This window comes from Harpia harpyja, chromosome 3 (genome assembly GCF_026419915.1).
Source record: "Harpia harpyja isolate bHarHar1 chromosome 3, bHarHar1 primary haplotype, whole genome shotgun sequence".
NCBI classification, from domain to species: Eukaryota; Metazoa; Chordata; class Aves; order Accipitriformes; family Accipitridae; genus Harpia; species Harpia harpyja.
Window position 1 is genome coordinate 38,642,085 of NC_068942.1, and position 25,594 is coordinate 38,667,678.

At 43.4% G+C, this 25,594-nt stretch overlaps 2 protein-coding genes across 6 annotated transcripts in view; both read right to left on the minus strand.

The window, feature by feature from the left end:
* The window catches only part of MADD (MAP kinase activating death domain), a 76,573-nt gene extending 58,421 nt beyond the window's left edge, over window positions 1-18,152 (minus strand). Inside the window, exons 1-3 of the mRNA XM_052781998.1 lie at window positions 17,993-18,152; window positions 3,450-3,642; window positions 29-643 (exon numbers count right to left, since the gene is read on the minus strand). Of these exons, the coding sequence (XP_052637958.1) occupies window positions 29-643; window positions 3,450-3,511 (677 nt within the window). The 5' untranslated portion in view covers window positions 3,512-3,642; window positions 17,993-18,152. The remainder of the gene's footprint in view (window positions 1-28; window positions 644-3,449; window positions 3,643-17,992) is intronic.
* A 2,208-nt stretch (window positions 18,153-20,360) lies between these two features.
* Window positions 20,361-25,594, minus strand: part of NR1H3 (nuclear receptor subfamily 1 group H member 3) — a 30,030-nt gene continuing 24,796 nt past the window's right edge. For all 5 annotated transcript variants that reach the window (XM_052782010.1, XM_052782011.1, XM_052782014.1 and 2 more), the window contains 4 exons: window positions 25,359-25,458; window positions 23,654-23,767; window positions 22,703-22,797; window positions 20,361-22,310 (listed from right to left, as the gene is read on the minus strand). In XM_052782010.1, coding sequence (XP_052637970.1) covers window positions 22,164-22,310; window positions 22,703-22,797; window positions 23,654-23,767; window positions 25,359-25,458 — 456 coding nt within the window. In that variant the 3' untranslated portion in view covers window positions 20,361-22,163. The remainder of the gene's footprint in view (window positions 22,311-22,702; window positions 22,798-23,653; window positions 23,768-25,358; window positions 25,459-25,594) is intronic.

Below are 25,594 nucleotides of genomic sequence, written 5' to 3' on the forward strand. Positions count from 1 at the left end.
AAAAGTTCTTTCTTCCCCCTCAACATACCTTTGCACCCCACGAGGAATCCCCAACTTCTTGCCCAACAATCTCTCACTACAGCAGTCCACAAGTCTCTTGAGGGTGTACAGACACTCACGAAAGGTGGAAAAGAAGGGATAATGACTAAGGATGCACAGAGAAGTCAGAGTGCTGTTCCGAGAGCGATGGCTGCCTTTGGCCAGCCGCTTACTGCGTGGTGATCGAGTCACATCTGGGGTAGACTCTGTACTTGGAGCCTGCAGTGAAGAACCACTCTCCGAACTCTCAGTGCCCACTTCCTCTTGGGGTGCAGATGCATCCCCGGATTTGGGGATTTTCTGTCCCTCCCGAGCTCGATGCGCCCCTGTGCTTTCTCCCTTCTCCTTGGGTACTCGCTTCTGGAAGGAGCGGTAGAAGTTGACACAGATTCCATAGCGAATGACACCTGTATCCTTGTCTGTGAGTGTGAAGACAAAGGAAGTGTCATCACGGAAGCTCATGCGTTTTTGCCGCACGCTCAGGCATCCTTCTGGCTGGCAGAAGAATACAACATCAGGCGGTAGAGGAAAGTCCACATGGTCTTCTAGAGGGTAACGTCGCAGCAGTTCAGGAGTCTGAGCAACACTATCACTACTCGGCTGCCTACAAAAAAAGCAAACAAAACCAACATATATAGTTGACTAATGCCAATAAAAATCTTTGGCATCTCCCTACTAACATGTCAGAAGCCTGTGGGCTCAGCTTCATCTTTGTTTCTTCTCTCCCCCACTATCCAGGGAAAGCACAGCTTCCCAGTCACTAGCCACAATGCTCAATCACTAGCACAAGGCCACAATTGGAGAAAGGTTAAATAAAGAAGTCTATACCATCATTATCAAGGCCCAAAAAGGAGCCTGTTCAAATTTGACCAAGAAAAGGACTTTCAGGAGTATGTTGTTCCCAGAAGAACATTGTATTGTCATGTTTCCCTGACTTTGATTTCCAAAATGAATTTAACTGCACAGGTCTCTGGGGTAGGAGACCAACTTGGGTAGGAAATACACTGTCCCTCTCCAAATATACAGTCAGATGAAACCCCCCTGGATTTCAGCCATTTATGAACAAGATGAAAAATCAAATGAGAAAATCCAGTATCAATTCCTAATTGGGAAAAACAAGAATTTACTAGGAAAGAACTCAGACAAATGGTGGCATGAAATGGACCTCATCCTGTAAAGTTTTCATTAAAAAGTTCCAGCAACGATAGATATATCTATTTCTGTGTTTGATTTCCAAGTTGGATTTGAAGTGTAAGTTACTATAAAAGCTATGTAGTAATATGCAGACCTATTTAACACTGTGGCTCATCAACCTTTGTACCACAAATCACTAATGGTACACAAAGACAGAAAAGTGATACTGTTTATCCCTAGTTTTCCACCAGAAGAACAGATTCTTTCAAGGTATTAACTATCTTCCTACCACTAGTCTTCCATGAAAGTTACTGAATAACTGCAAGAGAAATAGTTTGAGATCCACAAAGTAAAGGAAGAAAAATATGTCCCCAGAACAACCTCTCTTTGGTTTGACCCCTTTGCTATAAAGTCTGATCTCTCACCATTTTCTGAAGTAATTAGCATTTATTTTCATGTTTAATAGATGAGATGTAGGAGACCTGGCTCCATCATCACTCTCCTATGGGATTTCATACAAGACATTTTCTCACCTTGATACTTTAGATATGCCCATCTCAAAATATAAATGACACTTGCTTTTTTTCTTATCTGAGAGGTGAGAAAACCCAAACAAGTAGTAATAGAATGTTTGTAATTTACAAATAAAATCACTGGTATAAATAGCTCTGCTGACTAATTCTCCCAAACTAATACTTTATCAAAGAAAAAGTAAAAATGCTTTAGTAATAAAGTATAACTTGGTAACAAAATTTACACTACCTGTACAGTTAAGTACTGAAATACTGTACAAAAAGAAACCCTAAAAAGCTATTATATATTAGTGGACACAACTAACAGATCATCCGCCGAAGAAGAAATGTCAAATAATGCTGGTACTGTTTAGAGAGTCTATTCGGCAGTAAATGGTTAAAAAAAAAAAGTAATCAACAAAGTACCAGTGAATATATCATCAGTTCATGCCTTTGCAGTAATATTAGCTACAGAGTCTTCTCAGACATTTAGAAAATTTGCATCTAATAAAAGGGAATACTTCCAAAAGGCATTGCTATTTGTGCACGGTGGATAACAAGATGTAATGGTAAAGGCCACACGGAGCTCGTAAGGACTTTGCAGTAGAAGCTACTTCAGTCAGCTCCATCTCTTATCATAGGCATTTGTTGAAGTGCCTAATGAGACAACAGACCTCTGAACATTAGCACTCTAGCTACCACTGCCCAGCAGAAAGCAAGAGAACTGTAGGAGTCCAGAAGTGATGCTAGCAAATTTCTGAGTGAGAACATCAGACACCATAAGCATCACTGGAGGAGGCAGTTAACACTTCTTCCTCCTTCTTTTCCTAGCTGGTGACACACATATGGAAAACTTGGTTATTTTTCTACAGATAATAAGACATAATTAAACTATTAAATTATTCTGTCCATAAAATATAATAATAAAAATAATTATTACTTAGGATTATGTCATTTCCTCCACTTAGCCTATTTAAATATTGCACTCAAAGTATTCTGAAAAGAAAGCGGGAGGTAAAGCAACAGGCTGATGCACATAAACCACTGATACTTAGAAATGAAAGTAAAATAGACTTTGGAATACACCCATTAAACAGACTAGCAGAAAGTTACTGCGTAAACTCCAAATAAAGAAAAATAACATTTACTGAGCACCTGTGTATTTGACAAACAGCACACATATCAACCCTACATTTCATACATGCTTTAAGTAAATAAGCATAACATTTTATCTATTGATAGTTAATAAGACTTTAAAGTAAGAAAGCATTCATGTCATTCCTATGAGGATAAATGAGTATTAGAGGGAGAAACAGCAAAGTAAGGCAAGTTCCAGATTATTTTTTTTAAACTGAGTTTACAGACTGCAATTCAAAAGCTAGAAAAGTAACCCCAAACAAGTATTTTATTTGCATGTGGCTTTCAGTATTTTCAATTTGTGAATCCCTCTACCCTGATGCCAGTAGAAGCACAGAAGTTCAGACACATAGGTTACTAGAGAGTCATATATAAACTGGCTGTTCTTAGTCACCCTTTGCAGACCCTTGAAAAGGAGTCTAAAGACCACAAGTTAAAAACTTTGGCTGCACTAGTACCTTTCAGAAAGTGCCCTGACCCAAGCAGATGCTCCCATTACGGTAGCATTCTGCATGTATTCCAGACAGCACTTCCTCAGGATCAAGCAAGGCTTCATCAACGGATGCTAGGCTATTTATCCCCACTCTACTGCCCAAGCAAAGCAGTGCTGAGACTCTTTTACATTACCTGGCTCCAATGATCACAAGATAGTCGAGTAACCGAGGGCAGATTTTCTTTTTCTGCACCATTGTCCTTGATGCCCCTCCCTATGTCATCTCAGTGAATTTCTCTTCATCAGTCCAGTAGTCAGTTATCCAGTCAGCCGTGATCAACTGCCCTGGGGAACAGAATCTGCTTGGAACAGTCTGGCAAGCCCAACCTATGATCAAGAAAAGCAAGAGTGTCAAAGGCACAATCAGGAATACCAAATACATGGTAGGCTACCTCATGACCTTAATTACATTCCCCAAAAGCCTCAGTGTTCTGTGCAGTCATGGCCATCCACAGATCTCCCTCTTCATGAGTATAAAACCACAACCACATGCCCACAAAAGCAGAGAGCTGAAAAACACACAAAAAAGTCCAAGAGGATCTCAAGAAATACCACAGACAAACAAAGCAGCATATCACTGGCAAAAAACTATTCATTAAATGGTTCAAGGCAAAAGTATTGTTTAGGCAAAACCCTGGGATTCCTACAGTGCTTGGGAAAGGAGCTTTAACTGGCAATTCTGTACAATTAAACACAAATGAAGAAACAAATGCAACCTGAACTTTAGTTGTCTGATAAACAGAATAACTAAAGAAAGGGTAATATCAAGAGAACTCCAATTTGATATAATGCACCTCACCCTCCCAAACCTGGATGTGGCCTAGAGCAAGAATGATCTCCGCAATCCCCTACAACTGCGATGTCTTAACACTTCGGCGAAGACACAGAACCACAGTTCTACAGGACTGCCGTTTGCAATAGCAAAAGTGTTTCTTGTAAATCATACTGTTTCTTTCACTTACTTTATTCAATTCCATTTATCTTGTGTATCTTCACTATTTACTCTTGATACCCATGCCTCCTACAGCTACTTTCTCTGCCCATTTTATAATAGAAAAGACCTCTTGGCACAATTGGTACTTTACTGCAGCATTACTATTTGTCAATAACTATGCTTAATAGACATCCAGAATTCAGTAAGCACTGTAAAATTGTTCTTTTCAATCCCACCATTCATACTTCATTGAATTCATGAAAGAAAGGAGGAAAAAAAAATGTTAAAAAGTAATCAAGTTCCATATTACAATGTTCCCTACCTACATTTGAAAACAATCTGAAAAGAGAAATCTTCTGAAATAGAAAGTTCTCAGAAACTCTCAGAGATGCTCAAACTGTACACAAGTTTACTGAGCATCCCAATGAAAGCATTAATAAAGTTATTTTATATTTTAAAAATTGAACTGATTGCCTTTTGGGGCATATTCAGAGTAAAGCTTCTATTTCAGTTCATGTTTACATCTGAAGGCTACGTCATGGTTTAACCCCAGCCAGCAACTAAGTACCACGCAGCCACTCACTCACTTTCCCCCCACCCAGTGGGATGGGGGAGAGAATCGGGGAAAAAAAAAAAGGTAAAACTCGTGTGTTGAGATAAGAACAGTTTAATAGGACAAAAAGGAAGAAACTAATAATGATAATAGTAACAATAATAAAATGACAATCGTAATAAAAGGATTGGAATATACAAAAGAAGTGATGCACAATGCAATTGCTCACCACTCGTTGACCAATGCCCAGTCAGTTCCCAAGCAGCGATCTGCCCCTCCCGGCCAACTGCCCCCAGTTTATATACTGGGCATGACATCATGTGGTATGGAATACCCCTTTGGCCACTTTGGTTCAGCTGCCCTGGCTGTGTCCCCTCCCAACTTGTGCCCCTCCAGCCTTCTTGCTGGCTGGGCATGAGAAGCTGGAAAATCCTTGACTTTGGACTAAACACTACTTAGCAACAACTGAAAACATCAGTGTGTTATCAACATTCTTCTCATACTGAACCCAAAACATAACACTATAACAGCTACTAGAAAGAAAATTAACTCTATCCCAGCTAAAACCAGGACAGGCTACCACAGGATTCAGAGAATTATTATTACTATACTAAAATCTTTCAGTTCTGCACCATAAAGTTTAGATTTTATTTGCATAAAAGTATAACAGATTTACTAACAACCTGTAACTCTCAGAAAATTAGGTAATTTTCTTGATGTTTCTCTCATTACTTCACAACCAAAAGTTAGTTAAAGGCACTGTAACTGTCAGCATCTTGCAATCTTGTTCAAAGTCTAGCAACATATTTGCTTTTTTCCCAGCTCTTCACATTCCAGATTCAGAGTTGGGGAACTTTATTCATTAGCCCTGCAAATACCAGTAAGAACACAAACACACAAAAAAAGTATGTATATGATTTATCAAAAAAGGATAATCGTATTAGTCGGTAAGTATTAATTATGGAATAAGAAATTGAAAGAAACCTTAACCCTCACATACACGAAATCCCACATTTTGTAAGACTTCGTGGCATGGTTTTAGTAGATCCTCAATTACAGTCGCTGTAGGTTCCTAAGTGACAGCACTGTGAATTACCTTCTCTGAGCAGCAATACTTTAATAAATTATCTTCTCTGAACAACAGAGAAAATACTGACACAGGAAGCAAAGTTCCCGCTTCCTCTTTGTAATGATATTATTGAAAACATTGTAGAAGCTGTCCTGCAACAGCTCTTGATCCAACATATTCTGCAAATATCTTGGCAGATAAACTCGAGAGGAACAAGATGAAGTTGGGATGATCAAGTGGATCCTTTTGCCTTCAGTTTGAAGAACTACTTTATCTGTTTTCTTTCCAAATCGCTTTACCCAGAACTCTTTCAGGAACTCACTGTTCAGTTACAGATATGGGCACAGGAACAAGTTACCACGACGTAACCTAGAAGTATGACTTCGAGGAACTTCTGCTACTCAGTGGTAACCAAACATATGTTCTTCCTCTATTACAGAGACTATCCTACCCCTCAGTGAAGGTGGAGAAACTAAACTGCATTTACAATGGAGTAAAAACATATGCAATGATTACAGAGTAACTGAGAGGCTACAAGACCACAACCTTAGCTTACCTTTCAGTAATTTGTCCATACCTTGTGGTTTTTCTCCTATTCTCTAGCCTGGAGAACATCTCTTATGACTGCAATTCATTACATATCTTTCCCACAGTTCTGCAAAGGAGCTAGTGAGGTATGCAATATGAAGACCTCCATCAAAACCATAAGATTTTCAAGAATATCTGAGCAGACCAGTACAAGGAACATATGCAGGGCTTCCAATGTCCCTGGAATGGCTGAAGCTGTATCCTAGTGATGCCATATATCAAAGTTTCTGTCAGTTTTTTAAAAAAAAGATCTGAGTGCTGAGATTTCTGATTTCTACTGCAACACAGGGAGACCAGACTGATGCAGATATTCTGCAGGGGCTCCTACAGTCTCCTTTACTTGGTTACTTATTCTTAACAAGGCCATAGTTACAGCGAGACATAAAAGGACACAGGCTTTCTTTTGGAAGATGAAGTTTTGTTGGGTTGGAGCGAGAGGTAGGAGAATTAGAACCAAGTTTAGGGGTTTTGCCTTCCCCTATTCAATCTCTTGCTTCTCCAGAGATCTAGTAATGGCTAATGACGGCAATTAAAGAGCATTAGATCAATATTTGCTGGAACTCATCTTCCTACTCCTGGTTGGAGTCAGACACCACAGTAGATGGTCTGTATAAACCAACACAAACAGCCATTACACTCCTGCCTCTTTCTCCCTATCTGCCAAAAGCTTGCTTTCAGGCCAGTGTCATTGCCTCCTCTGTGCTGGCAGAAGTGCTTGTGCAGTCACATGGTGAATCAGATTGTAGAATTGATATGGACTAAAACTAACACCCTCACTTCCCCTCCCTTGCCACTTTTGTTTTTACTAGGTTATTTCTATTATTTGGTTCATCAAGTGGCCACACAAATGCTTGTGCAGGCACAAAGAAAAGGTAGGAGTGAGCAGCTAAGGGAATTGGAAAAACTTGATTGAACATAATATGATCACAGAACTACAGATGACAGCTTCTCTACAGGCAATAAAGAGGTAAAGTAGTTTCTTTCTCAGAGATTTGCTATCATCCTTCCTCTTGCTCCTAGGTTTTACGGACTAAGTACATTAGAACAGAAAGAGATCAAACAACTAAGAGATACTTCCATTTCTTCTTTCATGTTGGCACTTGGACCTGAACTGAGAGATTATCTTGACTCTGAGATGGTACAGGTTTTGACATTGATAGCCTCTTCTCTCTCAAGCTGCTTTAACTCTAGGTTGCTTTTTCTGAAAAGGTCTTCTGCAGTGTGCTTTTTCTTTGCAAACATCTTGGAACCAGCCCTTTGAAGGCTGAATCCTCAAGCAACGCTTGAGAAGAAACTTCCTATAACTTCAACTCAAGAAAAGGAGAAAAATAAAGAAGTGAAGGCCACCACAGAAACATACTGCACAAACATATCACGTATCAGAGAACACCATAATTTAAATAAGCACTCATACGGATGGTGAACAGGTTGGTGAGAACTAACACTACCCATGAACTGTAGCAGCTGTCAGCAATACTCGTGAACTAACAGAAATTGGCACAGTAGCCTAAACGCAAAGACAAAGGCCAGAGCCAGCACTAACCCACGGCCTACCAGTAACTCGAGACAAAAAAAAGTGTTCAAAACAACACTTCTATTACTGGCACTACTCTACATTTCAAAATTCCCCAAACACCCACGTTATAGGTTGTAGCACAACTTCTTAGAGGACGATCTGCATGGTATTCTGCAATTTAAAGTCCTCCCAGAAATAAAAGTCTATATAAACACACACACACACTCATGAAAAGCACCACACCACAGAACGGATATGGTAGCGTGAAAGAACTGCAGCAGGCTTCTTATCAGTTTAGAGCCATCTGTGTCAGACCGATACCCAGCATTAGTCCTGAGAGACATGAATTGTGCAGCACCCCTGTCTCATCTACCCCTTGGAGTCTTCAGTCTTTTTAAAAGTGTCTAAAAAGAAAAGACACAAAGCTAGAGGAACAAAGTCATTTAGTCAAAGAATAACTTGAACACAACAAACTGTCAACCCAACTTAGCTCATTTACAGTCATTTTACTCACACAGAAGCTTCCAGCTTTGATAGGCCAGCCTTACACTCAGCTGTGTGATAGTCAGCAGGTATTTAAATCATTGCTTGAAAAAATGATACAAAACCCAGTAGTTTATTTTTCAACACGCAGATGTTAAGCCTTGCTTTCCTTGCAACTCTTCAATAATTTAGGATGGTACCGGAAAGGCCTCTCCTTAACCATTATCTCCAGCTTTTATCTGGTACAAGGATCATACTGCACAGTTCACCAGTGCATGGATACCTTTAGAACATAAACCAGGGTCATACAATTCAATTTACTAACCAACTGAGTGAAGAGCATACAGTGGGACATTAATTTCTAAGAGAAAAAAAGAGGAAGTCATGAAGGAGACAGCAAGAATTACAGGACAGAAGCCACATGAATTCTGGTTCACTGAAATCTCACCTTGCAAAAGACCAGCTTTCCAGCCACGTCCAAAAGGAACTAAATTTTCAGTTCTAAAATGTCCTTGGAACATCTTGAATTTCTACTTATTCTCAGCCAAGACAGTCTGTAATCAGTTCAGATATATAGCCACTATGCCTGACCTTAGTGCATTGTTTACTGTGAACTCAAGTTCCATACCAATTAGACTAAACTGAAAGCTGATACAAACACAAATAGGGCCAGGAGTTTCAATGCCCACTTTTTGGTTGATTTATGTTTCCTTTTCTCACATTACACACCTTGAGCATGCTGCGACAGCTATCTGCTAAGCTATGAGAAATAGGCGCAAGTACCTGAGGACCAACCAACCTCGCCTGTGTGGCCAGGAACCCCACTTAACTCACTGTAGAACTAGAATCAACACAGTCTGAAGCACAATATGAACTATTCATGGTAGCTTTGACCTGTCTCTAGACATTTTAATAATCTTTATGGAATCTTTACCACTGAAATTTTGGTTACTTCTTCTTCCAAGTCTGTTTCAAGCGATTCCAGTCATTATCTCTGGTATAGCATATACTATTTTTGCTTGTACTAAACTTGTAAAGAAGCAGACAAGCAGTCCCCATTTCACAGAAGCCATTTTACACTTTCTCTGCTTAACAGCTATATTAACAGTAACACTGCTAGTAGTTTTATACTTAAAAATATGCAACATTCTAGGAAGCCCATTATCCCTATTATCCAGATACTACGGTGGTTCTACTAACACCAGAAACACAGATGACAGCGCAGATGAGTTGAGAACACCTCCCCTTCTCCAGAGCTTGACAGAACCTGGAACAATTTCTGAAGTCAGACCTGGATGGACTTGCTATACTGGTGCAGCTGCTTTGTGTGTTACTCTCCACCTTGGCAAGGCAGCAGTGCATGCCAATGCTGTGACTCTTAAAAAGATACTAGCACTTTGGCACCAAAGAAGAGGGGAAAAAAAAAAAAAAGAAAAAAAAGAAAAAAAAAAAGGGGGAGGCATTTTCAAAGCATTGCAAGCATGCCTACAACAGCCAATGGCATATTTAGCTAATATGGTTAGTCTACAATATAGGTGTGGTTCTGCAAAATGCCTAGGGATAGTTCCAAGCATAAGCAATCAGCCAGTAGAGAACAGGACTGCAGGCAGATTCTAAAAGCATCCTCCCTGGAGCACACGTATCACTTGAGTCAGTAAGAGTTCCTTACGGATAAAACAGCAGAGGCATTCCAACTGTTTCCACTTTCCATCTATCCAGAAAGCTCAAGGAAAAGCACAGAATAAATCAGATTAAAGAAAATTAGAGAATGGACTGTGAAAACAGTTCTTGGTATTACAAAAAGACGTCCTTGGAAGCCCTTCTGAAGAATGATAATAATTTAAAGATCTCTTCCCTTCCTACTACAGAATGATATTATCTCTTTGCGTTCTGAAAACAATACTGACACAGCCAAACATTTTTAGCCTCCATGTCAGCCTTCCAGAGGAAAATGGAGGTAGCATGGACAGGGATGCCGACAAATAGACTGATCATGACCAGAACTAGTTCACAAACAGGAGTATCACGCCACACAGACAGGAACCTTTTTGCAGCATCAGAGAGCGAAGCTGGACTGATTCAGGTTCTCGGTTGCTATAGTGACAGATTTTCCCATCCTTGTCATCTGCTGGCCCTTCAGCGTTGCCTCCTCTCTCCCCCTGCTTCAGCTAAATGCTTGGCTAAACCAGCCTGCTCGCTGTACACGCAAGACCACGCAGTCGCCACACATGCACATGCTGTGAAGACAGACTCGCAGGTAATCTGATTCAGATCAATCTCTATAGCAACCCAATCTTTAGTCCCTAGATCTTAGCCTGTTGGGTCTATTTATAGAGCAGCTGCAGCCACGCTCCACCCCCTCCGCTCCTCTACCAAAGCTCCCAGCACTGCCCACACTACAAATAAGCTTCTCCCCAGCACAAGGACTGCCCGCAGCCAATGCTGAAACATACCCCTCCTGGCACCTGCGGGCCTGTGAGCTAGGTGACAGCATAGTATCTGCAACACATTGAACGCCTCCCCGTTGGTGAGGTTTTCCATATCCACAAATACTACAAATATCAGAAGTCATTATTGCTCGCAGAAAGCTGAGTACCAACAGCAGCGGACAAAATCCGCTTATTCAGGTACCCACAGGATGCTTCCACAGATATCCACGGCAGCTGCTCCTTTAGTCTTGCACGAAAAGGACGTGCAAAAGGACATGCAAAGCATGCCAATGGAAAGGTGCAACCCTAATAGGAATTTGCAGGCAGCAGCAAGGCAAAGAAGTGGTCCCAGCAGTACCCGCCCCACAGAAGCACAGCTGTACCCACCAGCAGATATTTGAAAACCATGCGGCTGGGACATTCATCTACTAATTGTTTAAAAAAAAAAAGAAAATACAAAAAGAAAAATCAAGACTGAGGCCTTGAATGAGCCATGAGAGATAAGCATGTGAGAAAGAACGGTATGCAAATAACTGTTATCTATTTTATTCTACTACACTCTTGGGGAAAACCATCAACAATAAACTAATGCAGGAGAAGCATACACTTTTACAGTACTCTACTTGCTAACAGGAAGGAGATGACAGATTTTAGCCTCAGCCCTAGTTCATTTTGCACACTGCAATTTAGGTTAAAGACCTTATTCTCCTCCCCTCCTTTACTGCCTGAAATACCTCTCTCGTGATCCTCCCTGCAGCTCCTCATAGTGCAGGGCATGCAGAGCACCACTCACCATCTTCTCATAGAACATAAATTCTGGCATAAAAACCCTCTGTCAACCCGGCCAGTTGTCTTGCTCTACACTGTTCGAATTTAAATTCATCTTTTATTTAAAAATAATCTCCAGAGATTTTCATGACAGAAGAGTAACACAGGAGCTTTGGCTCCCTGCCCTTCACTCTTTTCAAGTCTGTCCTTTCCCCCCCCCTCCTTGTGCAACATCACCATCACAAAATAAAAGAGCCTTCTCACCTATTTCTACCTCATCAGCTTTTCATCAATCCTCAAAACTCCAGTATCAGCCACTCATACACTTTGCAAGGAGGCAGGGGAACGGCAACTGAAAACCTCAAAACCTACACAACTCCCCTGAACTAATTAGCCTCACTGTCTGCAACCACTATGGCAGTACATTCTTTTCTGAACCAGAACTGTTTTCGGCTCAAGTTTTGAGCTGAGTGAGAAACTTTCTCGCTGCTTTTGAGCGCAGCCTAGACAGACCCCAGCACCCATAAGATGATTCCATTCCCAGCCCTCTGCCAGTTCCCGTTTGAGAAGCAGGCCACAGTTCCCGTAACACAGGCACCAGCAGGTTTTTTTTCCAAAGCCAAACACTGCAAATGTACAGCCATAAAAAATTAACAGGAAAACAACAAAGCGTGTGACATTTACATTGAGAGAACTGCTGGATGCAGCTGCAACTGCTAAATTATTCAGTGCTCTCCCCTGCCACCATGCCTCCCCAGCCACGGTAAGCAGCTCTAGGCCAGGAGCTCAGAGAAGACACTTGTACAAGAGGACAGCGGGTAGAAAAGACACACCGCAGGCAAACAGCGAGGAGTGCACCAATGACTAGTGGCTTCTCCTCTCACATAGGTTTCAAGCTATTCAACTCCTCATTTAACAGGTGACATCACTCATGGCATCACCAAATACAGGCACATTCAACTCTCCTTCCTGGAGACGGGCCCCATGGGGACAAATGACAGGCTCGCTGGGATCCCGACAATAAATTCCAGCCGTTTATAAGGCAGAAAAGGGGGGACACTCACAACCAGTGTGGAAACACACTGAAACGTTGCTCAGGATAATGAGAAACGGAAAATAAAGAGAAGTATTTGAAATAACCCATTTATTTGGCTGTTGTTAGCACCACAGAGCTGGTACTCAGAGCCTCACATCTGTTTTGCCTTGTCTTAGAAACACCCAGCCTGTCTCCCCGCGTGTGCCACCTGCCCTGTTATTCCTTCCCTCCACACGCCTTCCCCTTCTCTCCATCAACACTTGAAGATCAGAAATTCCTACTCTCAAACCAATCCCACTATTAATTTTGGTGATAAATCATAGTACCAGCTGGTCAAAACTGAAAGGAAGTCAAAGAGAAGAGCCCATTTTTAATCTGCTAAAGCTCTGCAACGTGACAAGCGCGTGTTTGGCAGACTCACCCACGTGTAAACACTGGGGGAAGGAACCTCAGGGCGAAGAAGGGATAGGAACCACCTCAAGGGACGGTTAGGGCCCGCAAGTGACAGAACAAGGGGTCCCAAGAGGACCTTCTGGACATTGGCAGTCACCACGGCAAAGGAAGGAGGGAAAACAACAAGACCTGCTGGATGTGTCTGAAGAAAAATGAGAGAAAGAGGGGAGAAACGAGGTGGCCTAGAGGACCGAACAAGCACGCCCAGCTTGTAGCTCCAGCACAGCACAGTTTAACTGCTGTCGAGTGGAAACAGACACAGAGACAGCAGCTGAGTGGCTTGGTGTTCATGGCTGAAGCAATTTTGATGAATACCGGTTTTAATTCCTAATCATCTTTATCACAAAAAGCACTCCTCTCCTCCTGCTATGTGATGAGATGTAAACGGGCAGAGGCAGAACTTCCCATCTCCTGTCACAAGGACCTTTCCAGAGCAAGTACAATATACCTAGGCAAGCAGAGATCCAGGGAAGCTGGTGTCAAAGCTATGGGCAAGATGACGATCAAACATTTGATACTGACAGCGGGAAATTCAGTTAGAATATAAAGGGAAGCAGGACACAACCACGGTGCTGAACTCACAGATGTGACTAAGAAAAGGAACAGATTAAGAAAAAAAAAGGCTGCTCTGCTCATAAGATAACACACAGTTCCTGGAGGTCATCAGATATGCTACTGTCAATCTGGGTATCTTTGTCCCCTGTGTAAAAAAAATAAGGTTAATTTCCTGATTCTCACAAATACCACTTAGAACTGTTTAGAAATTAGTTACAAACAAAACAAAAAGGAGAGATCTGACAAACATTACATGATACATCAAAAGCGACATGACAACTAGCCCTTTTTTGAGGGCTGCCCCTGCTGTGAAATATTGAAGGCTGTGGGAGAAACAGAAAACCATGAAACTTTGTTCCTTGCTGCTAGACTGATGCATTATTCCTCACAGGGACCTGGAAACACAACAGTCTCTCATTTAACGGCAATGCCTAGGAACACAGCATGAGAACTGCCTCAGCATAGGTAATTCAGGCATACACAAGCAGCACTTCTTACTTTTAAATCACTGCAAGGGCCCTGCTAGTCACGGTGATTAAAAGTAAACACAACCTCTCACAATTCAGTGGTTTCTGGGCACCAAAATGCATGGCCTCCCCATTTGGGAGTTCTCTGTTATAAAGAGATTTTAGAGCTCCTGGCAGTATGTGGGTCATTTCTTCAGAGTTTTGCTGGGTTTGGGGTTTCAGTTGGTTATTCTAGTTCCAAGAGACGAATCAGGAGCATGCTTCTCAATCATGAACAGTAATTTTCATGTGGTGCTGACAGGTTTAAAGGCCTCCAGTGACAGAGACTCTAATCACTCCAAAATTATTTTCTAGCTCAGACAACAGAGCAAAGACCAGCTGAATTATACAGGCTCAGTTAGAGAGAGTGAACAGCAGGTCATCCTAACAGTTTTTCATGGCTCTCGAGGTGGAGAAGGAAAAGCAGCAAACCCTTCCATCATCAAAAGAAATATCACAATTATTCCACAGATTAACAGATTATCCCACTAAAAAATATTCCCTTCTAATTGATGCCTCATGCTCCTCATTTTTATTTCACTTCGTGTCACGCTAGGTCAGTGACGATGCTTTTCCTTTATGAAAATTTATACCTTGAGATAGATGGAAATCGTTTAAACTGGGGAAGTGGTATTAACCTTGCACATCAAGCTCTTTCATTCTTGTTTCTAAATCCTTTCCTCATTGCTGCAAATCCCAAATCAGTAGCTACATTCTGTATTTTCTACTAGTGCGTTGAATAACTATGCTAAAACCTTTCTGCTAAGGGGCTGCTGGAAATTTAATGCAGTATATCTTAAATGCAGGCACAGTAAGGCCAAAGGACATTTGCAGGAATTAATCTGGGTTGTAACATATGCATTGTCTGCCTCCAATTCCTTCCTAACGGAAATTAAGTGAAACATTCAAATCTGTACTTGGTTTTAACAAAAAAGTATCAATACCCATCTTGCGAGCATGACAGCACTACCCACCTAGTTAAAAACCTACAGTGTGAAATGACAGTCAAGTCACTAAATTTTACATCATTTGTTATCCACTCTCATGCGCTAAATTTCCAACAGTATTTTTTCCCCCAAAAAAGAAAGTAATTTCTCTAACAAATATATCTGGGAAGAAGTATCACAGAAAATCTATTAGCTCAAGTGCTGTAAATTAAAAGTCATGAACAGATTTATTCTCTTAGAATTCAGCAGTACTTGTGACTTGCTAATTTAATACCATAAATTTTCATAAATATTTGGGTTTTCAACTGACTGATTGCAAAAGATATTAAATAGACCAGACTGAACATCTTTCCAGAGTATGTCTAGTATACCCTGTCTATACATAACTTGAATATTTGATACAGCTTGAGGTGAGAGGGAAAAAAGCTATAAATGATGAGCCTCTGTGCCCCTCACCCCAAGCCAGATAAAATCAAAGCCAACATTAATTTAATTTAGGAAGATGATATGAACAAGTGTTTTAGTAAGACTTGAGATGCACTGATGCCTCTAGCATTTCTACTACACCATCAATCCTGATATTCTAAAAACTAAAAAGCTACTTTGGCTAGGTGGGCAAGGCTTAGTGTTAAAAATCCTTGAAACTTTTATTTCGCTGTCTCCAAAATCCTTCTGAAACAGACTGAAGTCGGACTTCATTACATACACACCCTGTCTGCTTTCAAAAGAGTTACAGAATGGTATCAACATTGAAGGAGAGGTTTGCCCTTTTTACATTTTTCCATGAAAACTTTAAACCAGAAGACCTGTTTTTTTGCCAGTTGCTACACAGCCTTTGATTCACTACCATTCATGGCTTTGGCACATAACCCATACATCATGGAAATACATCTTGGACATATTATGCATTTTGTATGGACAACATTCTTTCAGTGTGGACATTACTGGATGGGAAAAAGGAAAATAAAATTAGAATGGTTTTAAAAATAGTAATGGTGTGGAAACTAATGCAGTAGGACTCCGAAGCTTACAGCTTGAAAGCCGTTAATTTGGTAAAAACACAAAAGTCCAGACTTGCGATACAACTGCAGCACCGCTGGATAGGCATATGCAAGATCTTTTAGTGCAGACAAGGCTATTTTCCAAACAAAAGTGTTCTAGAGACTTGCTGATGATTTTGCATTTCATGAAACACATAGTAAGATGCTTAATGAGTGTATAAGTAATTCCAGGGTATATTAAATTGGGTCCAAGAGCTATGCATTTTCTAACAACACAACAGTAAAGCAAAAGAACTATTTTATAACTGGAATGATCAATCGGTTCAGTATTACATAACGTGTTATGAGGGGATGGCCAGATTAGATCCTGCAAAAACTACATTTCAGCTATGTTAGATGTCTGAGCTGCTCTCTCTCTGATGTGTCAGGATTGCAGATTTTCATTAGTGCTGAAAACAGCAAGTACTTCTTGTGCCCATCCAAAACAGTTCCCAAGGTTCAAGCAGTATCAAGTCCAAAAATGGAGACACTTCCCAAATAACCTATATTTGGATGACTTTGGTTTGGTTACGCGACCCTGAAGACACCACAATACATCTTTCCTCCCCTTGCTTCTGTCTACCAGTAGCATCCTTTTTGCAGAGAAGTGATGCTGCAAAGAGCACAGCAAGGACACTTGAGAGTATTCCAACAGAAATGCTGACCCAGAGTTGCACTGAATATAGAGAAAATGGCTGGCTTGCCTAGGGAAAGCACAGCGTATTGCCAGATTCACAGTTCTACCTTATCTCCGCGGGGCTGTGAATTTATAACGTATGTTATTTTGTGTATGTCTGAAAACAGCATGGTATATGGGTGACTTTGGGGGGGGGGGGGGGGAGAAGAAAGCCAGACAACAAACCAGTTTCCCCAAGGCTTATCATTTCTCTAAGCACTTCTTTATCGCGACTCCACACAAACAGTAACGCAGACCAAGCTTTCTTCCCCTCCTCCGCCTGAAAATAGAAGTGAGCGACACAGCAAGGCGGCAACACCCATTTCTAAGGCGAAAATGCTCTTGATTTATAGGTTACTTCATGAGAAATTGCCTAGTATAAAGCGGATTTCCTATTCTATTGTCGCGGGGAGTAACAGGATCTGCTGTTTACAAACCAGGGAGCAAAAGCACCTTTCCAGCCACATTACTGCAGCAAAATCCCTTCACAAAGCCGCACACCTAACCTCTTCGAAGGGGATCGGTCCGCTCTGCGTCTCCCTTCTACCTGCCCTAACTGTCCTGCGCGCTTCCTCCCGGCAGGGAGCGGGGAAAAGCCGCCGGGAGGCCCGGGCGCGGCCCTGCCCGCCGGGCGCCCCGCCGTGCGGGAGGGGGGCCGGACCCCGCGCCTCACACACACCCGCCGCCGCCCGAGCCCCCTCCCCGGCCGGCCACGCCGCCATTTCCAGGCTCCCCGCCGTCCCCTGCTCCGCTGGAAACCCGCAAGCGACCCCCCACCACCACCTCCCCAGGGGCTGCTGCCCGTTCCCGCCTGGGGACCGCTCCGCCACCGGCCGGCTGCCGGCAGAGCCCCCCCCGCGGCGACAGCCCCCGGAGCGGCCGCGCAACACAACGGGCCATCATCGAGGCGAGCGGCCCCGCGCAACCCCGCCGGCCAGAGCCCCGGGAGGATGGGGCAGACCTCGGCCGGCCCCGCTCCCCGCAGCGACGGGCCACCACCTCCGCCTCCTCCAAGCAGTGACCTTGCGGAAGGGCTCGCCGTACCGGAGCATCCCCACAGCGCTCAGCCGGGCGGCCGCGGCAAAGACCGGGGCGGGGGGGGGGGAGGGGGGGGGGAATCTTACCGCCAGCTGTCCGGCTGCGGATCACCTCAGGCAGCTCCGCGCTCCCCTGCCCGATACAGGCGTAGCGGCGGTGGGGCAGGCTCCCCGCTTTTGACCTACACACGCATCCCACGGCCTTGCGTGCCGGCCCACAGCGACACGGACGCGGGCAGCCGTCCCCGCTCACCTGCCGCCCCGCCACCGCCCCCCGGCCGCTCTGCGCCGCCCGGCCGGTTCCGCACCGAGCGCCAGGAGCGGGACGCGCCACCCTGAGGGAGGGAGGGAGGGAAGGAGGGAGGAGCGGAGCGAACCACTCGCACCCGACGGCGGGGGGGGGGGGGGAGCGCTGCAGGTGGTTCGCGCCGCCGGTCGCCGCGCGGAGGGGACCGCTGTGGGGGCGCGCGGGGAGGCGGCAGGCTGAAGGGCAAGATGGCAGGGCGGGAAAAAAATCCTGCGGGGACCCAGCTCTTCGGACCGGGCTGCGTGGAGATAAACTGGAACATTTCAGCCCCAGGAAGATTTCAAACCTCGTCCTGGCAAGCAGAAGGTGAAACCTCCTCTCACAGCAAAGCCCGGCTCCGGGCCAGCAAGGCAGGCGGGAGGCACACGGATAAGGAAACAAGGAGATAGAGTGCTGCGTACTTCCACCCTCAGCTACTTACTTGCTGATCTGCTACTGGCTTCATAACATTACAAGATAATTTGGTTATTAAAAGCTTGAGGTACAGCTTTTTTAACGCCTTCCAAGCTCCTATAAACCAGTACACTGTGCAACAAAATCTGTTTATTAACAAAACCAAAATTACTGAAGTAAACCCAAAATGCAACCAGAACCGGAATGTAAGTATCCCAATGGTTTGGAAAAAAAAAAAAAAAAAAAAAAAAGGTGGAGAATAGTGAAATACTTGATATTCCACATTTATACTGCCCATTGTAGAGGAACTGGGATTTAAGAAATACACCCGTCTTTTCTTCCTCCCACTGTTGATCTGAATAGACCATGAGCAAACACAGCTGTTGCATAAGGGTACAGCCAACAGGGAACACCCCCTGCAATTGCAGTTCAAGCACCCCATGATTTCTCCAGTGGCCGAGTTAGCAAAATGAATTTGAAACAGATAGGGTACAGAGACTTGGAGCGGCAGGACTGAGCCTCAAGCCTAGGTAGCATTTTGCAAATATAAAAGTGCAAAGGGGCCACTGACCTCAAGGAACGTTCTTCCCCCACACCTGCTTCAGCTCCCTGGGCTAACCTGGGAAGCTGCTATAAAACAAAATAACTAATTCTGTACTGATCTGCACTTTAAAACAATGAGAACATGAATATGTAAACAAGGAGCTTGTATTTGATTACATAATAATGAAAAGGGATGGAGAAGCCAGAGCCCAGGAAAATCACCATTTTCACCACTGCCATCAACAGCAACATTATGGGTTGTACTTTGAAAATCCCTCAAATTTACATGCAGTTTTTCTCTTCAAATTAGTAAAAATGAGATGCAGCTAAAAATGAAGAAAATGAAGCTAAAAATGAAGCTGCAGCTTCATTGCCACTGCCTCTTCTGCCTGTTGACAGCCTCATTCTTTAGAAAATCCTTACAGTACGGCCCAGCCATCCTTTTAATCCACGCAGGGCTGGCTTCAGCTCTGCTCGTTACTCCCCACTGCATACCCCGCTCCAGTCTCCTAAGCCTATTCCTATTCCCTCTTCCTCTGATCTAGTAGTTTCCAAATTAAATTTTATACTCTAAGGTAATGCAGAGGCTTCAGCAGAATAGCCTGTGGTGTGGAGCCTTGCTGAATTGACAATTGCTTTCCTTTCCCATTGTGGCAGGGGATTGTCAAGTGCTTAGGAAGCAGCTAATGCTGGACAGCTCTCCGCTTCCCCTGTTCTACCGTTGCCTTTGAGGTCATGTGCATGGACAGCTATTCCTGCTGCTTCTCCTGTGCTGATCATTTCTGATGTATTCATACCAGGTAGCAGCTAGGATCCTGCTGAAATCCACTCAGCAGCCAGGGGCACACTGGACTCCTATTTCAATTTTGGTGAACCACGATATGCAGAAAATGGAGTAGAGCACATGGAATAAAAGGCTTAAATTCTGAACGTAGCTGTACAAATCAAGGTGACGTATGTATGGATAATTCATGGTCTTCATGACATGCCTTTAATCCACTTCACCTATTTGCCAGCTCTGGCACACAGCAAGGTGCGTAGCAAGCTAAAATCTCATAGTAGAGGCCCAAAGGAACTGCCTGGGGTTGCACTATTTCTTTTTCACCACTTCTTGCTCCTCCCCAACCTATATACTCACTTTCATATCAGCTTTGAGCTTGATATAACAAGAACTTACTCCACCCTCCTCCAGTCTAATGACAGCACATCAGAGAATGTCAAAATCCTGTATTAGGCTTTATTCTTTTATATAAACATTAACATTTCTCAAACAGATTAGTTAAAAATACAGATTTAAACAAGAATTTTTGCAATTGCAATGAGTTATAAAAAACAACAGATTATTTTACAGATTGTTACAAGTGCTTTACAAAGGTGCAGAGTGAAGGCCAGTGGCAGGGGACCAACCTCAAGTGCAAAATGGACACGATACCCTCACCACGGGCATAGCGCTCAGATACACAGCCAAAAAAAAACAAAAACCAACAAACAAACAAAAAAACGAGCCATGTGAACCTAGGCTCTTGGGATGCTCACCGGGCAAGCAAACATAGACCCCTATGACAGAGAAGACTCATGAGACCAAGCTACCAGGTTACTTAAGGTTACATCTCTGAGATCAGCCATAAGATGTTGTTTCTTTGAAAATGAAGAACATGTTTTACAACAGTGTACTTTTCTGTCAGACAAAGTATTGCTGTAAATCCTAGAATACTGATGGATGTGGATACTTAAGAACTTGGGGCATAAATCCAGTGTGGATCTCACAGTGCCCAAAGTGAAGAAAGGATACAAGACCCAAGCGTCCTTCTAAAGCAGTTGGCACTCCTCATACAGGAAGGACCTCCATATCCCATGACCATCACTAAAACCTTGAGCAAGTACCTTGGAAAGACTTTGGCAAAAGGAAGAAGACGCAAGTGAATCTGGTTACACCCAATATTCCTGCAGCCCATGATCTGAGAGTTGTGCAGCCCATAGCTTACGCAATGCCCACATATTTCACTAAATGCAGTGTGTCCTCTCTCCCTGGCCGATACATCTTCACACCCACCTTGGAACACATACCACATGCTCCAAATTCTTGGAAGTTTTTGAGATCCTTCCACCACACCTACCTTGCCTAGGTACCAGTCCTTCCCACCTATCTTTCTTCTATTCCACCCCTAAAGATAAAATCTATGCCCTGATTTGTTTTGAGCTAAAGTTTTCCAGCTGTTAGCAAATCAAAGGTAAAGTGAACTGGCTTGAGAACCACCATGAGATAAAACTGCAATGTATTACATTAAAAAAATCCACTACTTTACACCTGACATCTTTCTGACGTACAGATGTTCCCTACACAGAGGGCCATCCTGTTAGACAAAGGGCACTACACATTAGAGGAATCCTTTTTCCAAAGGAGGACCAGAATGAAAGGGCAGCTCTAGAGATGAAGTCTCATAATTAAGAAATAACAGCTACTTCTCTTGGAATCGTTGTAAAGGGCAGCACACACAAGAGATTTTATTTATAGGAAACCCAGTGAAACCCCTAGAACATCCACATTGACTTCCCTGAGCTCCTCAGATCCAGGTACACTGGGGACCCTGCAGAAGCCTTTTGAGCTGGGTTACTCTCAAATAGAGAGGGTTTGCCAAGTTCCTGCAAATTCATTTTCATAATCAACAAGAGAGGAGAGGATCAATGGGCAAGCCCTCAGGACATGCTTAGAGAAGAGAAAGACTCTGAAGAAAGAGGGGGGGTGTGGGGAAGGAAGGTCTTCATTTCTACCATTTTCAGATGTTTCATGTTATTCCTTTGGGGTATGGGCACTACATCAAAACCAACCCCCTCATCTGATGTACCCCAGCTGCCTCCTGCATAGTCTCATGACAACTTTGAAACCCCAGGCTCTTCACTGCCTGCACTGCCTAGCCCAGAGTTCAGTGCTTTGGAGAGGGGAGGCTGGCTTCTCGTTAGCAAAGGCTGGGAGATGGCATTATGTCAGCATATCAGTGCCCTGGGAGCATGCGGTCACTCATGCACATCCCAGATTTCTGAGAGCAGGGGAGGGAGTTTCTTGTCCTGCAGCCGAAGGGCAAACACCTGTTCAGAGTGGACACTACTTAGTGTCCGAAGACTGACCAGCTTCATTAACATCCGTGGAAACATCAGGCGGTCCTGCAGAGTCAGACAAATAGACAGCTGTTAGCAAATTCACACTAAAACTTTGTTCAAAAAAATTACCACACCAGATGATGCATTGTACCCTGACTTCCTCTAAACCCGGCGTTCTCCAGGAGGCGGCAGTGTGGAGGAATACAAATACTACACCATGTCCCAAAACTCCAGACTTTCCCTGCTGGCTAAACTATGTAACATCATACAGGACAGCAGGCTGCGACAGTTCACAAATCCTGCATTTACAGCTGCTACCAAACAGCCACAGAAGGGAACACCACGACAGTACAGGCAGCAAGAGACCTGTTACAGACAGTACTGCAGGAAATGTGCCTGCATAAACACAAAATCAGTTTTCATCATTGTTGGAGATGTTCTGGTCAGGCACTTACATTTGGTCTGTTGATGCAAATGTAAGAATGAAGGGCTTCCACATAGGTGTGCTGCAGCCTCTCCACCAGGGACTGGTCCTGCACATTCGGTCGGTCTGCCAAAAAGCAGGTTAGAAGCAAGCAGATTGCCACAAGCAGCTTCACTGGACTTGACACACCTGCCTAACCCCAGTCCCTCAGTACGGTCTCTCCCCAAAACCTCATCTAGCATTCACCCAGCACAGCTGGGAGAGTCATCCATGACTGCAACAGCTATGTCAGTTTTCTGTATCTGTTCTTTCTCAGTGATGTCTACTGCACATGGGGAGTCCGATCTGACTCCTCTAAGGATGGAAGGTTAGAGAGACCAAACAGCACTATATGTGTTTCATCTCACATTCCTGTCCCAGTAGAGATGGGAAGCTGCCCATTCAGAAGGGAATGGGAAAGTCTCTCCAGCAGCTGAGCCAGTTAGAAAACAGGTACAACGGAAAAAAAAAAAAAAACAAAACAAAACCCTCATCTTTCAGGTCAGAAAGACAAAACAGAAGTGAAGAGTAGACGTAGCTTCTTTGCAAAGCCCTGACCTGGCCCAGAGCAATACTGGTCTCACACCCGGAGTATCTTTACTTGACCACAAGATGTCACTCATGCCGCGTGACCTCCATCACACCAGAGACATGCCAAGTACATCGAGGGGACAGTAAAATAGCAATTTCTAAATGAGGAAGATAAACATTGGCTGATTTTCCTATACATTTTTCCAGCAGTGGGGAATCTGATTTTCTCTGGAGGTGGCACTAGAAAATTCAGAATATAATGAATACCCTAAGCAGTAGTAATACAGTCCCTTTACCACTAGACCGTATAAATCCCTCTATTACTCCTCTTCAGCTTGTGACCTTCCTTAATTCTACTTTCTTTGCCCTCTGACTCACTGCTGCAGCTCTTCAGATCTCCCTGGCTTTTTACCTGCAGAGAAAATGTTGATGGCGATTAAAAGTGCATATTCAGCATCATTGAGCTGTAGCTCATTCATTCCCTTTGAGAACTCAAAGATGGGGTTAATGAACTCAAACTGCAGACCTGCAACAAACAGCAGAGAACAAGGTGAGGCAACGACAATTATCTCCCGTCTCTCTCTCTCTCCCTCCCTCTCACAGAATAAGCTGCCAGAAACCCACTGCAGTACTCCAGGGAGCGGGGAGGACAGGCAGGCAGGGAAAAACCCTTACATTATGTTCCAAGTATGGCTGAAACCTGCCTTTATGTCCCACCACTACTGGTGAGCACCAACAACGGTGGCTGAGCAGTCAGGCTCTAACTGTAAAATGATGCTATTTCTGGGCTTTCTTAGAGCCTTAAATGCCCCACAGTACATTACTAGGAAACAGCTAAAGGAACACAACATCAACTATCAGGTAAGTCTGTCAAAAAGTCAGAAGCCCACAAGTACAACATTACACTTTCCACTCTCACACCACCACCTCCTTCAAACCCAGCAGGCCTCTTCCTTTCGAAGAAAGCTTTAATCCCATGCTCCAGATTCATCTGAAGTCCATCTGAGCTGAAAATACATAGTTCCAAGAAGTCTGAAGTATGCCACTTCCTTCAGCTCAAAAAGCTGGGAGAGCTGAGGCAGAGCCTGACTTAGGCTTCCAATCACCTTTGATAAATGCAGTCAGGCAGAAGTGCATTGACATTTATTGTCATAACATATAGAGGCCACTGTCAAATCAAGTCTCTTTGTGCTATGTGCTATACAATCATGCTGAAAACTTTAGGCCTTTCCCCCAAAACAGCACCCAAGTTTCTAATTTCCTGCAGTACAACTGCATCAGAGAAGGATGAACGAGATGGAACAATCTTTCTGGCTGCCTGGTTTTTGCCTTCCTAATAATTTGAAGAAAAGGCTACCAGGAAGAACATCAGAGAGGAAAGTTGCATATAAAAGCCATCTCAAGTATAAATGGTTAAATAGCTATCCAAATAATTAAACAAAACCAAACCAAACAAAAAAAAAAATCACACAAAGGACAGCCAAAGTTTCGTTTTCAGAAATGCTGAACATACACACTTCCTGTTACTTCATCTGAAATTACAGGCACTCATTGCTCCTGGAAAAATAGACTTCAGAAATCATATCACCACACACCATCATCGTATACTGAGCTGATGAAATGTCTAAAGCACACTGCAGGGATCTTCAGTGCACAGTATAGACTTCACATCAACTGAAACGTAATCGCACTAATGTCATCACTCAAAGCATGCATCCAGATTAGCAAGTGATATACTTGCAAAGGAGAGAAGACTAGGGTTTGATTTTTTGTGATCTGATACGCCTCTAAGGCCACAAGTCCACGTCAGACCTCTACCAGCAAGGAAGTTCACACCAGCTGCTTGCCCTAGGTGCACTCTTACAGCAAGATTCTCATGCTGTAAGAGTCCAAATTTTCCAAAGCAAGTTCACACCTAAAAAAAGACATTAACTGAGCTAGCATCACATGTTAAAAGCAAAAAAGGTTTGTAGGGCTATTGGTCTGGTTGCGTTCGAAACCTCTCACCTGACTTCACCTTTAAGGCTCCACATACTATTTCCAGCAGCCCACATTAAAATGGAAAAAATGAAAGAACAGAAGACAGGGAAGGAAGAAACACCTGTCTAATGCACCACCTGCTTTGGCGAAGTCATCCCGATTATAGCTCAGGTCCTTAAGAAAGGTGATGCTCTCGATCTCTGGATTGTAGCGCCGAGACGTCTCCAACAACATCACCTGAAAACAGAAATAGATATACTTGATTTGAAAACAGGAAAGAACGTTACAACATCGATAATTCGCTGAGTGTTAGAGCATCTCTGAAAAAAACAAAAAACAAACAAAAACCCTCCAAGCAGTTTCTCACAGAGTG